This window comes from Passer domesticus, chromosome 3 (genome assembly GCF_036417665.1).
Source record: "Passer domesticus isolate bPasDom1 chromosome 3, bPasDom1.hap1, whole genome shotgun sequence".
NCBI lineage: Eukaryota > Metazoa > Chordata > Aves > Passeriformes > Passeridae > Passer > Passer domesticus.
Window position 1 is genome coordinate 53,549,046 of NC_087476.1, and position 12,437 is coordinate 53,561,482.

Here is a 12,437-nt window from a genome sequence, read left to right on the forward strand (position 1 = left end):
GAAAGTAAATACAAAGACAAAGAGAACAGTCAATTAATGGAATAGCAAGTCCAAAGTTTCAACAAAATAAATAGTGAATCAGAATATGCTTGTGGAGGGACCAAGTGCCCATCTCCCATTCACTTCAGTAGCAGTTCTGCATGGTCAAGCCCTGAAATGTCCAATTGTTAAATATTCAATTGTTGTTATTTTTTTAGAGAAAATACTAATTAGTTTGTTTTGAATTTGTGTTGGCCCATGCAGTGCTCTGCGTTTAAGCTAATGGGAGCTCTACAAGCTCAGAACTACTGCTAGATCAGGAAGTGAGCATGCTAAATGCCGTCTCTGTTTGATTTCATGCAATACATGTATAGTAATTGATTAGCTTTAAACTCACTGCGTCTGTGACTTTCTGATACAAGGAAACAAAAGACTAATTAGTCAGCATAGGAATAAGAATAGCTTTCAGCTTCACCTGGCAACTACTTCAACTGTAAACTAGCAAGACAGCACAAAGTAAATTAACACAGCAAGAGACTTACAAAACATTGGATAACTTCATTAGCAATAACAAGATATGCCAACTATAGGATTGCATGATAAGATAAGGGTAGGTAATTTTCATTTTTCATGGCAAAAGATCTTGAGTCACCAAGGAGTTTGCTCCCCAAAACCTCTCTGAAACAATTCTGCACAAAAACAAACCACAACAAAGATGCTTGTTACTGCTGCATGCAAGCAGTGATCAACAGGCCTTCAACAAGATGCAATCTATTACAGAAATTACAATATCCACATTACTGTGTGGCTTTGTGATTCATAAAGTAGATTTGCATGATTTCTTTTAATCTGTGGTTTGCTATATTCTCTACAGTTTTTGAAATTTAATATTTCCTCCTGCTTAAAATTAATAAAATTTTCCTTTTAATCATTTAATAGGAACCCATCCACTAAGAAAACAATCATGACCATTTATGAATCATGTTCATATGTACCAAAAATACTGTTTGCACTGCCTTTAGTGGCAATGAAGGCCCAACTCTGTCAAATGCAATTGCAAAGCCAAAAAAGAGTAAAATGTTCTATCTCCTAGAGCATAATTTTAATTTTCAGGAGACCAGATTTATGCACTGTTCACAAACAACCCTATTGGTAGAGTATGTTTTCATATGGCCAAATAAGAATTTCAAGTAATATAAGAAACAGTGATTATTGTCCATTGCTTAGAATAAAGAATTTTCTTTTTGTGCCATATATCGAATTTGAGGTTTAATTTGCTTGGCAGAGCCTTTTTACCTGTAGGCCATAATAAGTAAAAGTCTACCTGACTCACTGACAAAGGTTCATCGGCACTTCGATCGTCCGAAGACTTTGGAACTTCGAGCCTGTCGATGAAAGCCTGGAGCTCTTTCCTGAAGGCCTTCATCTGCGCATTGATCCGGTACAGGAGCTCATGCTCACGTATTCTGCTGCCATCGTCTTCCTCATCCATCAGTCCAAAGAGGTCCCCGTTAGCCACATAAATTCTTGCCTCTGTGATGATGGTGCTTGTGTCGGAAATTAGACGATCTATTGTCTTGCCCAGCCGCTCGGCTTCAGAGCGAATGTCCTTCATCTGCTGCCTGTCAGTGAAGCTTTTCTGCCACCCCGATGGCGTTGGATAAAAAGACCTCGTGGGTGTCAGGCACCGAATGTTGCGCACCTCTTCGGAGTCACTTTCCCCACCGATGGGACCTTCCCTTTTGCGGTGAGGGGGGCGGGAATCATCATCGCTCTCCTTTTTTCCCGCATCACTTTCCGCATCACTGTCTCTCGGGCTGCCACGGATCCCCAGATGAGAGGCCAAGTCGTAGCGCTGCATGTTGGACATTAGGACTCTGTTCTCATACTGGAGCTGCATGACTTTGCCACTCAGCTCATTGATCTGCATTCGTGCAGCTTTTAGCTCCTCCTGTAACGCTTCTGTCTTGGCATTGTCATGGTGCCTAGAGCTCTCATGGGCCCCAGACTTGTACTTGTATTTGTTCAGCTCAGCTGTTATGCGTTTGTTTTGTTCTTCTAAATCAGCTACATTTCTCCTCAGCAATTCTGTTTCATCTTCTACTAGCTGCAAATGCTGTCGTAATTCTGACAGGGATTCATTCTGCTCTCCCAGGAGTGGGTTAGTGGTCCCTGAGAAATCATCTCCTCTTAAATCATCAAGCTCAGCTTTCAGTCCTCTATTTTCTACTTCTAGTTCCACTATTTTCCTCCCAAGGATGTTAGCTTCCTCCTCCACAAGCCTCAATCGAAGTTTGAGTTCAGCTTCTCTTGTGGTAGGTGGCCCACCAGCTTCACCTTTTGGCAAGGGACTGTCCAAATCCCCATAAAATGATCTGTATTTTTGCAGCTCATGTTCAAATCTGTCTTTCTCTTTATCAATTTTAGCCATTTTCTTCCTCATCAAGGCTGCTTCTTCTTTGACGAACTGTAGCTGGCATTTCAGGTCTTCATTATCATCCTTAGGAAAAAAAAGCAGTATTTGAAGAAACTTGAAATCAAACAGGAGACCTCCAGTGGATTGCCTTAACTTACAAGATTATCACAGGTACATGGCTTTAGATACTAAAATAATTTCCTGCAATATTTTTTCCCTGATAAATTAAAAAGAGGGGAAAATACTATTTTACTCGTGACTAAAATTTGCACAGTCCCCAGAAGTACTTTGAGGGGGTGGGAAAAGGGGGACTTGGGAAAAACCTTATATTTACTATGCTTGCAACATTATCAGACTTCACAGTGTTCAAAAATCGTGAAGTCAGCACAAATAGAGGCTATAAATTTTGTTTCACTGCTGCTGCCATTTACTTTGCCTAGAATACAGAGTAGGTGAAAGCTGGTAGGTTCTGTTGCATCACCAAGTTTGTTTAGGTGGTCCTTGTGATTAGTGGTGTCTGACTGCAGATCTGGGGTAAGAGCTCTTCCATTTCACAGCATACAGGAAAACAAAGGGCAAAGCAAAAAGCAAGCCAAGAGCAAATATGTAAACCATATACTGCATTTCCATAGTTCTCTGAAATCTCCATACAGGAATCAAGGCTACAGTTACTTGCAACATACCTCTGTTGGTGTCTGCTGTGACTTTTTTTCTGATTTTGGTGGATCTTTGCTTCCTCTCCTTTTCAGTGATTGCTGCAATTACAACAAAAGGACATGCACTGAATTTTTTTCTAAAGGCAAATTTGTATATCATTAATTTTAAAATGGAGCAAATCAAATGCCACTATAAAGGAATTAATTTCTTGCAATTTTTGAGATACCAAGTACAGAGGAAAGATGCCATAGTCCAAAAATGAAACAGCAATGGTGCACAAATAAGGTTTTAGTTTAATCAGTCTGTTACCTTTTTTATTCAACACATTTTGAGACTAGTGCATTACGAATATTTAACACATGACAAGAATGGTAAGAAAATGGGCATCCCAAGTGGTAACTTACAGATGGGAAAGCTGAGACAAGCAGTGAAACCCAGCTCGCCCATTTGATATTAACCCTGGTGGGGCCAGGGCACTTCAAAAAAGCCTTAGTCTTAGACTTTGTGGTAGGACAGCTACACAAAACAGTCACTGAGATCTGTGGGCACCTACAAGCATGCCTTTCTCTGTGTCCCACCCTCGGGCTTCAAGCTTGCAGCGTACTGCAGTCATACCTCCCTAAGTGCACACTAGGGACAAACTCACACATAGCTCTGATCTCTAGGTTTGTTCTGTTTTCAGATCATTTTGAAGGAAATGCCATTTAAAACTGCTTGGACTACAAAATTCTAAAGAGAAACAAATCATACCAGCTCAAGAACAGAAACACACAAAACACACAAACACAGGTCTGCACCACCATATGAGTGAGATTCTTTGGTGTCCTGTCATCTGCTATGTAGACCAAGAGAGCAGAAAAGAAACTCCTGCTTTCAGAGTAGGATGCACTGGGATTGAAGCCAGCTAGTGTATCCAGCAAAAAGCTTGTAGCTGCTCACAGCAGAAACTTCGTTATGGAAAAGCAGCAGCAGTGGAAAACAACTGCCACCATCCCACTGGCACCACTCAATACTGATCATCAAGAAAACAGCAGGATAGAGGCACGCGAATGAGAGAATATGTTAATACATAACACCCCACTTGCAGCTGTTCCCAGTTTTTGTGTCCCCCAGGTAAACTGTAGGCCCCAAGGCAGAACAGTGATAATCAACACCATCTCCTTCTGAGACTGTGCTCTGGTATAAACATCCTGTGAGAAACATTCTCTTCCCTGCACCAGCTTGGGAAGAATCTATCTCCATCTAAAAGCTGTCCAGTTCCACAGACTGGGAATTAAAATATGTTCATAATTCTCAAGAAACAGAGTACAGTGGGTGGGTATGCTGCAAATAACAATCCTGTGCACTGTTTGCCTGCTGGTACTAATCATCCTCTTCCTTCTGCAGATCAACTCTATTAAAAATTCCTACACTCATGGACTGCTCACTAAAAAGGAAAAGTTAATGGCATAGAAAGACTCACACGTAAATCAAATTTTTATGTCTCTTGTGGAAACATTGAATGTTCTCAGTAACCAAACAATAAAACAAATCAAAGATCATAGCTAGATAGCTGTAAAACACAGGCTTCTAATGGAATCCAGAAAAGACATGAAAATAGTTCAATTAACTAATTTATTCCTTTAAGTATAAACCCAGGAACTTTGGAATTCAATCTACAAACAAAATGGTTCTTTTCCAGAGTCACCCACGAACTATCATGTTGTAGAAATGGTACATGGATTTTTGAAAGGGTTGTTTTGTTGTTTTCTTTTAGAATTGGCATGTTTATAAAGCCCTAAACCTTCAAAGGAGTAGGTTCTTCCTTTATATTACCATTACTTATCCACTATGTATCACCACTTTGTAAAAATTCTTTTCAAATCAGTTTACACTGAAAACTTTTCCTTGCCCTGTATTTATGCCAATATCACCCACTGACAATAACAGTATTAAATAAATTAATAAATAAATAAGCTATAGCTAAACTATATTTCTGCTTTATTACCTAAGTGCCTTTTGCTCACCTTGTTGGGTTCAGCATCACTCCAGAAATAATGAAGTTCTGGAATGCTGGACTGAAACTTCTTTTGTATCCTATGACTTTTCAGAAGATAAGAGATATAACAAAAAGTACTTTTCTAGGTTTGATGTGAAACAAAACCCCCTGTTTTTCTCCATTCTTGCTATATTTTTTTGCTGTTCCTTTTAGTAGTCAGGATAGCAACATTCAAATTATGCTATGTAACGATTAGGCACTACTTTCTATTCTGCTCTACTTGAATTACAACCAACTCTCCAGTGCTTGTATTGTTCACCAACAAAATCCCAGCATTTAGCAAAAATTTTATAGCAGAAAGCAATGAAGAACACACAGAATTCAATTAGCAGGATGATGTGGGCAAGCAGATTAGGTCCAGCTGGAACTGGTATGATCTCTTTTCATATGAAAATTGTCTCACCATGAGACAATTGTCTCACCATGAGACAATTTCTGATCACTAGAGGTTAAGATCTCACACATCTCAGCTGACAGAAAATATCCTCACAATCACAGTGTTCTACAACACCACGTCAGTGTCCTGAGGCAATGGCAATATCACACTAAACAAAGAATGCCACAAATCAAGAAGTATATTCTGTTATAAATATTAAAAATTTGCTATAAATACTAAATTTTTGAGCGTTTTTTCCAGATGTACATTTCACAATTTACAGTGGCTACTCTTTCTATCAATTCTCTCAAGCCTGCAGTACTACTGCAGTCTTCCAGTTCCATTTTCAAGATGAAATAAATTATTGCTGCTAATGAAATAAGCAATGATATTCATCACAGCAAAATGGAAAAAAGAAAAAATGTTCAAACTAACATATGGTAGAATGAAAAAATAGCAACTCAGACTCCTGCTCGCAAATCTTCATACTAAACTAAGACTGGCCATTACTAAAATTGTCTGCACATTTTTTGTCACTAAAAGCCACCTCTGCTGCTTTCTCAGTTGTAGCAAAAAATCTGCCCTTCATATGCTAAAATTGTGGGCTCAGATAATTTTTTTCCATATAATAAAAAAAATCCTATTCAGAAGTGTCCACAGCCAGGATAAGACTGCAGATGAGGTTTGTATTAGATGCAAACCAGATCGCACACAAAGAGCGATTCTGCTGCAGTGCTCAGCAGCATCAGTTCTCCAGTGGCCTTCACTGGAGTTTATCCAATGTCTTGCTGGAGATGCTAAGCACTTCTCAAGATGGCATAATCCTTCTCTTGCCAGCCCTAAATTGCAAGCCAAGTGTGCTGCCCTAACATCACCTGTCATGCTCAGTGCTTCTCAGGTGGAAAGAGACCTGAAATCCACTCTGAGAATAACACAATACAGAGATAATTTCATCACGCTCTACTGAGTAGTAAAGCCATAAAATGGACTCAAATTCTTCCTGCCTTATTCTAAGCTACAATCAATTTCTCAGCAATTCTCTAGTGAAGTAGTAAATATTGTTTTCATTTTGTACTGCTCCTCAGCAGTGTTTTTGAAATAAGCCAGTTTAAATACAAAGAGAGTGTTGGTACAGCTAATAGGGATATGCTTACTGTTTGCTTTGTGGACAGGGAGGCTGTGCTTTTTGCATCTCAGTTATCCTCTGCTGTTTAATTTGTGGTTTAGTTTTGCAAGCAAGTAGAATACAGAAATATTCAATACTTCTGCTCTTGAATGGTGGTGGAAGGAGTATTGTATCATTCTGTGTACATGTGCTAATGACAGACAAAACCAGGATCTTGAGCTGGCAAATTGCACTAAGATTTGAAGAATAAGGAAGACATTTTAAAAACAAAGATTTTTTTTGTTGTTGGCAAATATAAATTTTCAATCTGCCAACATAGATAGTGTCAATTTAGTTTTTACTACATTATATCCAGTGGCAGAAAACTGAACTAAAAAATCTGTCTTGTGTCTGATTTGATCCAGCTCCATGAGTTGCACAGCCATATTGATCAAAGGGAAAATGCAGAGAGAGGCTTAGGGCAAATTTACATTTCCCTGGTCATAGTCTGTGCCACAAAGAGGCAAGTTTGTGCAGCCCAAAAATTGTTCAATATTCACTGACTTTTCAAGACTGTAAAGTTGGGTTTACTCTGATTTTCAAAAGCACTGCAGATGTGTTAGAGCAGTTGGGAGTCAGCTAACCACAGCCAAGTACAGCACAGTTTTGTGCAAATGAGAAGGTTTGTGGAGATTCAAGGAGCTGCACACCCTTTGCCCTGTTCTGTGAGGAGGGATAAAGACTGTTATGGGGCCTCTGTGCATGCATAAATCCCTTGATGTGTCAGGAATTCCTCCTGTGGTTCCTACCATGACTTTTAGATAATGTACCCCTAGATCAGGCTTGAAATAATCAAACCTAAGCATCTTGAAAAAATGTGTTAGGTTTTGCTTAAGGATTCTTTATTAATTGCTGAGATATTTATTGTAGCTTAGAATAAGGCAGGAAGAATTTGAGTTCATTTTATAGCTTTACTACTCACTAGAGTGTGATGAAATTATCTCAGTATTGTGTTATTCTCAGAGTATGTTTCAGGTCTCTTTCCAACTGAGAAGCACTGAGCATGATAGCTGATGTTAGGGCTGCACATTTGGCTTGCAATTTAAAATAAAAATTGAAAAAAAATAAACCATGGAGACTAAGAGCTGAAATAGAAGGAAGGTGTTTTATAAGTTTAGACAGCCCCACACCTACTTTTCTCACTCTGGTACCAGTCTGATTTGACATAACCTAAACATGCATCCAATACTTTTCCTGGTACTTCAACAATGGATGGAGATGAGGGGAAGGAGGACATTGCAGTGCTGGCTAGAGCAGGGTGTCCAGCTGCTTCACAAAGTTCTAGAAGCTCATAAGACCTGTCACTTCATCCCCATGTCCTGTCCTCCTAAATAATGACTCTTTCCCCTACCTGAAACATGCTCAGGTTCTTATAAGAAATGCTTACTCCCAGCAAGGGAATGGGCTGTGACTCTTAGGCTGACATAAAACCTTAATGTAGAGATTGACCTAAAACTATTATTTAAATGTTCCCTTTGCTAGAAATGTGAAAATCTCATTCTGAAAAGAAGGTTGACAGTTTTCCACTCATTATAAATATTTGATCACTGGAATGTATTTTTAATTAGCTATCATGAACAAATATTTGACTCTTCAGCATTTATCATAAATGTCACTGAACCAGCAAATCACCTGCAAATTAATACCACAGCAGCCCTAATGGGGTAATGCAAGAATCAATTCTAGGTCCTACTCAAATTAACTTTTTTTTCTTAGTAACTGGAAAGAAGACCCATAAAATAACATTGAATAAAGGCTGCAGGGTAAAGGTTGGAGAAACACTAAATATTAAAAAGGAAGGTCACTGATATAAACCTTTGTGCAATCAAATAAAATCGGTTTCAGTATGACTAAATATGAAGATACAGATGTAAGAACAAGGAATAAAAGCTATGCTAAGACAACAGGAGAACTGCCTAGAGAAGACAGTAAATATGTAAATTTAAAATAATTTAGACCAGCCTGTAATTTAAAATACTGCTGGTAATCAGGGCAATTGGATGTCATCATCAGTCGTGGTTTGCAGGGAGATAGAGTCCTCTCATTATGGACAACACTGATGGAAACAGTGCATGGCAAAGATCTTCTAAGTGCAAGTACTCATCTGTGATCTAAGCAAAGGGCTTTGCTGTTATCCTAACCTGGATTCATTGCTAAGCCAGCCAAAGTCAATTAAAACAATCATGCAACTAGGATCAAGCAAAGCAAAACAGACTTGATACCTGCAGGTCTTATTCTACACATCTTGATATATTCAAATCTTGTTAATACTAGCAATGAGGAGGAAAGGGGAGAAATCACATCACATGTCAAGAAATATAAGCAGAAACAAACACTTCAAAAAGGTACACCTGCACATCTAAGAGGTTAATCCAGTCCCTTTTACTTCAAAATAAGAAATGCAATACTTAGAACTCTCAGCTATGGATCATGATCAAAATCTGAATTTCTCTAATGCCAGGATGTTGCATTTCTTGATACTATGAACAGTGAAGTAAGTGGAAAAAAAACCAACAAAAACAAACAAACCCAAAACATCAAAAGTCTGGTGCTCTTGTTCCTGGTTAGCATTAGTTCCACATGATTCAGAAGAGCTGCTGAGCTGATCCCAGAAGTCAGCACACCTATAGCTGGGTTTTGCCCCATCAAGTGACACATATTGGAGCATATAGCTATAAATATGTGCAAATTAGAGGGTCTGAAAGATGAAAGGGTCTAAAAGAAGAGGGTCAGAACACGCCATTCTGCTCCCTGAAGTGCCATATTCTTCCAGGGCAGTTCAGAGGTAAAGCACAACCAGCACACCGCCAGTTTCTGAAGAATCAGCTGGCTGCCTTGAACAATGGCACACAGAAGCCATTTGCTGGGCAGCGTTCCCCACCCCTGCATGTGTACAATACTCCCCTTGTCTCACTTTGCTCTGCCTCGCTCGCTCCCGCACTGCACGTGAGCTGCATGCCCGATGGAGAGTTCAGTGCTTTGCACACAGACACACACGTGCACAGCTGTATGACACAGAACACGAGCAGAGGCACAGACCTCTGTGCAACATCAGTGTCACAGGGAAAATGCCCTTCTTGGTAGCATGTAGCTGCTTCAGATCTCCTGTTCATTTGCTGTGTTTTGCCTCGGGAAAAAAGTCTGCTTGGACAGACCTGAGCTCTCCTGTTTAGCACAAGTAACCTGGAAACCATTTCCTTTCTCCCTATCCAGAAGTGACCTTTTCTACCCCTCATATGCTCCACAGCAAAATGGGAAAATAGATTTTGCTTGTTATTAACAAGAACAGATCAGAACAGTTGGGGCTGAAAGAGACCTCTGTTATGACCAGCCCCCTCAGCAAAGCACCCTGGCGCCTCCACAAATGGACAAATGTTTTGAGTCATTAATCATTTAATAGTCCAGTCTCTCACAACCTCTGAAGATCTAGTCCAGTGTCCCCTGCTCAGAGCACAGACAGCTGAAACAGGCTTCTCAGGGCCATGTCCTGTGTGGTCTTGAATTTCTCCAGAGGTTGAATCTCCTTCCTCTATAGGCAATGATTTCAGTGTTTGAGCACCTTCACGCAAATGTTTGTTCTTGTTCTGTCACTGAACACCACTAAAAAGAGTCTGCCTCCTTCTTTCCATCCTATCAGATATTTCATGGAAACACAGATCTGGGGCCTCCCCAGACAGCCTGCCCCCAGGCCCAGGAGCCCTATTTCATCTCAGCCCATGCTTCAGGCCCTGCTTGAGCTGTGTGAGATGTGGTGAGTCTGTCATTAGCTCACCACAGTTTTTCCTGTCACAGTCATACACCTGTGACAGAAGCACACAGGTGTATTTGTTGATACACCTGTGTACTGGTTTTCCAGCTGAACCTTAGACCTGATTCATCACCTTGAGCCTGACTGATAATCTGCACTTCATAACCTTTCATTTCTAAGTGGACTGCAGGCAAACACAAGTGACATTATAAAGCACTGGCAACAAAACATTACATTGGGCTGATTTTTGGGGGTATTGAGTGGAGGCGAGGGCAGGGAGAAAGACATGGGAAGATAGTTTTAAAGAAGAGAACCAAGCCCCATCAAAAGGCTGGAGTATCACACTACATCTTCTGCATCCCACTATGTGCCATTAGGATACTAGTTAAGAAACAGTATCACTTCTCCTTCAGAGCAGCACACAAAGCCAGGCTTCCTTCACTCAGTTTTTCTGATTCTGGAAGTACTGGGTAATTTATGCCAGCCGCCTAAATTCTCAGGACCATTGTTCTGAAAAAAGTGATGAACAATTACTACTGAATAGTAAATTTTGAAATACTTGTGATAGCTTTATTATACATGTCTCTCATGACATGTTCCATTTGAGGTCATGCCAATTTGTTTCACCTGTTTTTACACTGGAAACTGCACTTAGGTCACACCCTGAGGGCCCATGACACGTTCCAGAACAGCCATCTGTACTGTGACAGGACAAGGTTCCCTTCCTTACACTGACAGCTGAGTTCAGCCTAAATGCAGAGCAGCACATACTTCGATTGTGCTACTTCCTATTTACTCTCCTAAAGCCAGGACAAACTACCTACAGCTGTGAGGCTCCGCCAAACTCCTGTCAGGAGCACCTGAAGGATGCATTTGGAAATTCCATGTACAGAATAACTGAAAAATCTATCAGGCTACAGAGTTCTCTGGAGGCTTTTGAAACTGTAGATTTGCTAGAACATTCAGAGAATGGAAAGACAGAAAATTCTTTCATGTGGGATTTCTGAAAAGCTCAGTTTAATACTATGAGAAAGATAGCCCTGAAACCAGCAATGACCACATACACTAAACAATAACAGAGCTATGGCAACTTTTCTTTCAGTCTAAAACATGCTCATATTTGACCTGTATCAGCACACTGCAAATACACTGTTATTTCAGCTGTTTCTTTGAAGGGACAGGTGGACTTAAGCAGGACTAAATACAGTGGTACAAGGGACAGAAAGCATATGTATAACTATTACTCATCAAAGCCTTGGCGGGCCTTCCAGTAATACAATGACATCTGGTGTACATTGATTCCCTACAAAACATGTATCTAGACCTCTGGTTCAGCACCTAGAAAATGTCTCTGTTCTGCTTCTATAAAGCCTTCCAAGTAATAGAAAGCAATTTTGCAAAGTCATACAGATTTCCTTAAATCTAGAGAATCCTAGCCTACATCTATTTTCCCATTCGTGTTTTTGTACTAGTACAAAGATACTGAATTTGTCCTCTCTATCATGCAATCTCTTTCTTTAAGATCTAAAGTAATCATACATAGTGTCTTACAACAAAAAATAAATTTTCCACCTGCCAAAATTGAAAAATTGAGCAAAAATGAAATGTGACCTGGAATTTGAAAAGCACAATATATTATTTTAAATAAACTAAACAAAACCAATTTAGGCAAAACAACAACAAAAGAACCAGGGTGGATTATATGCTGTCTCTGATACCGTGAAAAGTAACATAATAGAGCTATTTAAGAATCACCTAAACAAGGGAGCTCATTTTTACACCTTTAAGTGACCTGGCAACTTTTTGTTTCAGTTGAGAAGTAAAGTTGGTACCCCGATGTCTAAATTGCATATAGGGACACTTGAATGTCCATTAGAGTAAAGCAATACTGAAATTGGGAAGTACAAAAATAAAAACTTTTTTCTGTGACTGAAGACCATTAAAGAGCCTTCTAATATTGTATTTCTCAGACTTTCCTCCATTTGTTAATGTGGTATCATATTTTGGCAGCCTTAGTGAAGTTAGTAGTGAGGCTGCCTACTCAGCAGATAAAAAAGG

General features: G+C 39.7%; 1 protein-coding gene across 1 annotated transcript in view; it reads right to left on the reverse strand.

Moving 5' to 3' along the window:
- Window positions 1-2: 2 nt before the first annotated feature.
- MTCL3 (MTCL family member 3) overlaps window positions 3-12,437 on the reverse strand; it is a 31,870-nt gene continuing 19,435 nt past the window's right edge. Inside the window, exons 7-9 of the mRNA XM_064413088.1 lie at window positions 3,079-3,150; window positions 1,304-2,479; window positions 3-668 (exon numbers count right to left, since the gene is read on the reverse strand). Of these exons, the coding sequence (XP_064269158.1) occupies window positions 564-668; window positions 1,304-2,479; window positions 3,079-3,150 (1,353 nt within the window). The 3' untranslated portion in view covers window positions 3-563. The remainder of the gene's footprint in view (window positions 669-1,303; window positions 2,480-3,078; window positions 3,151-12,437) is intronic.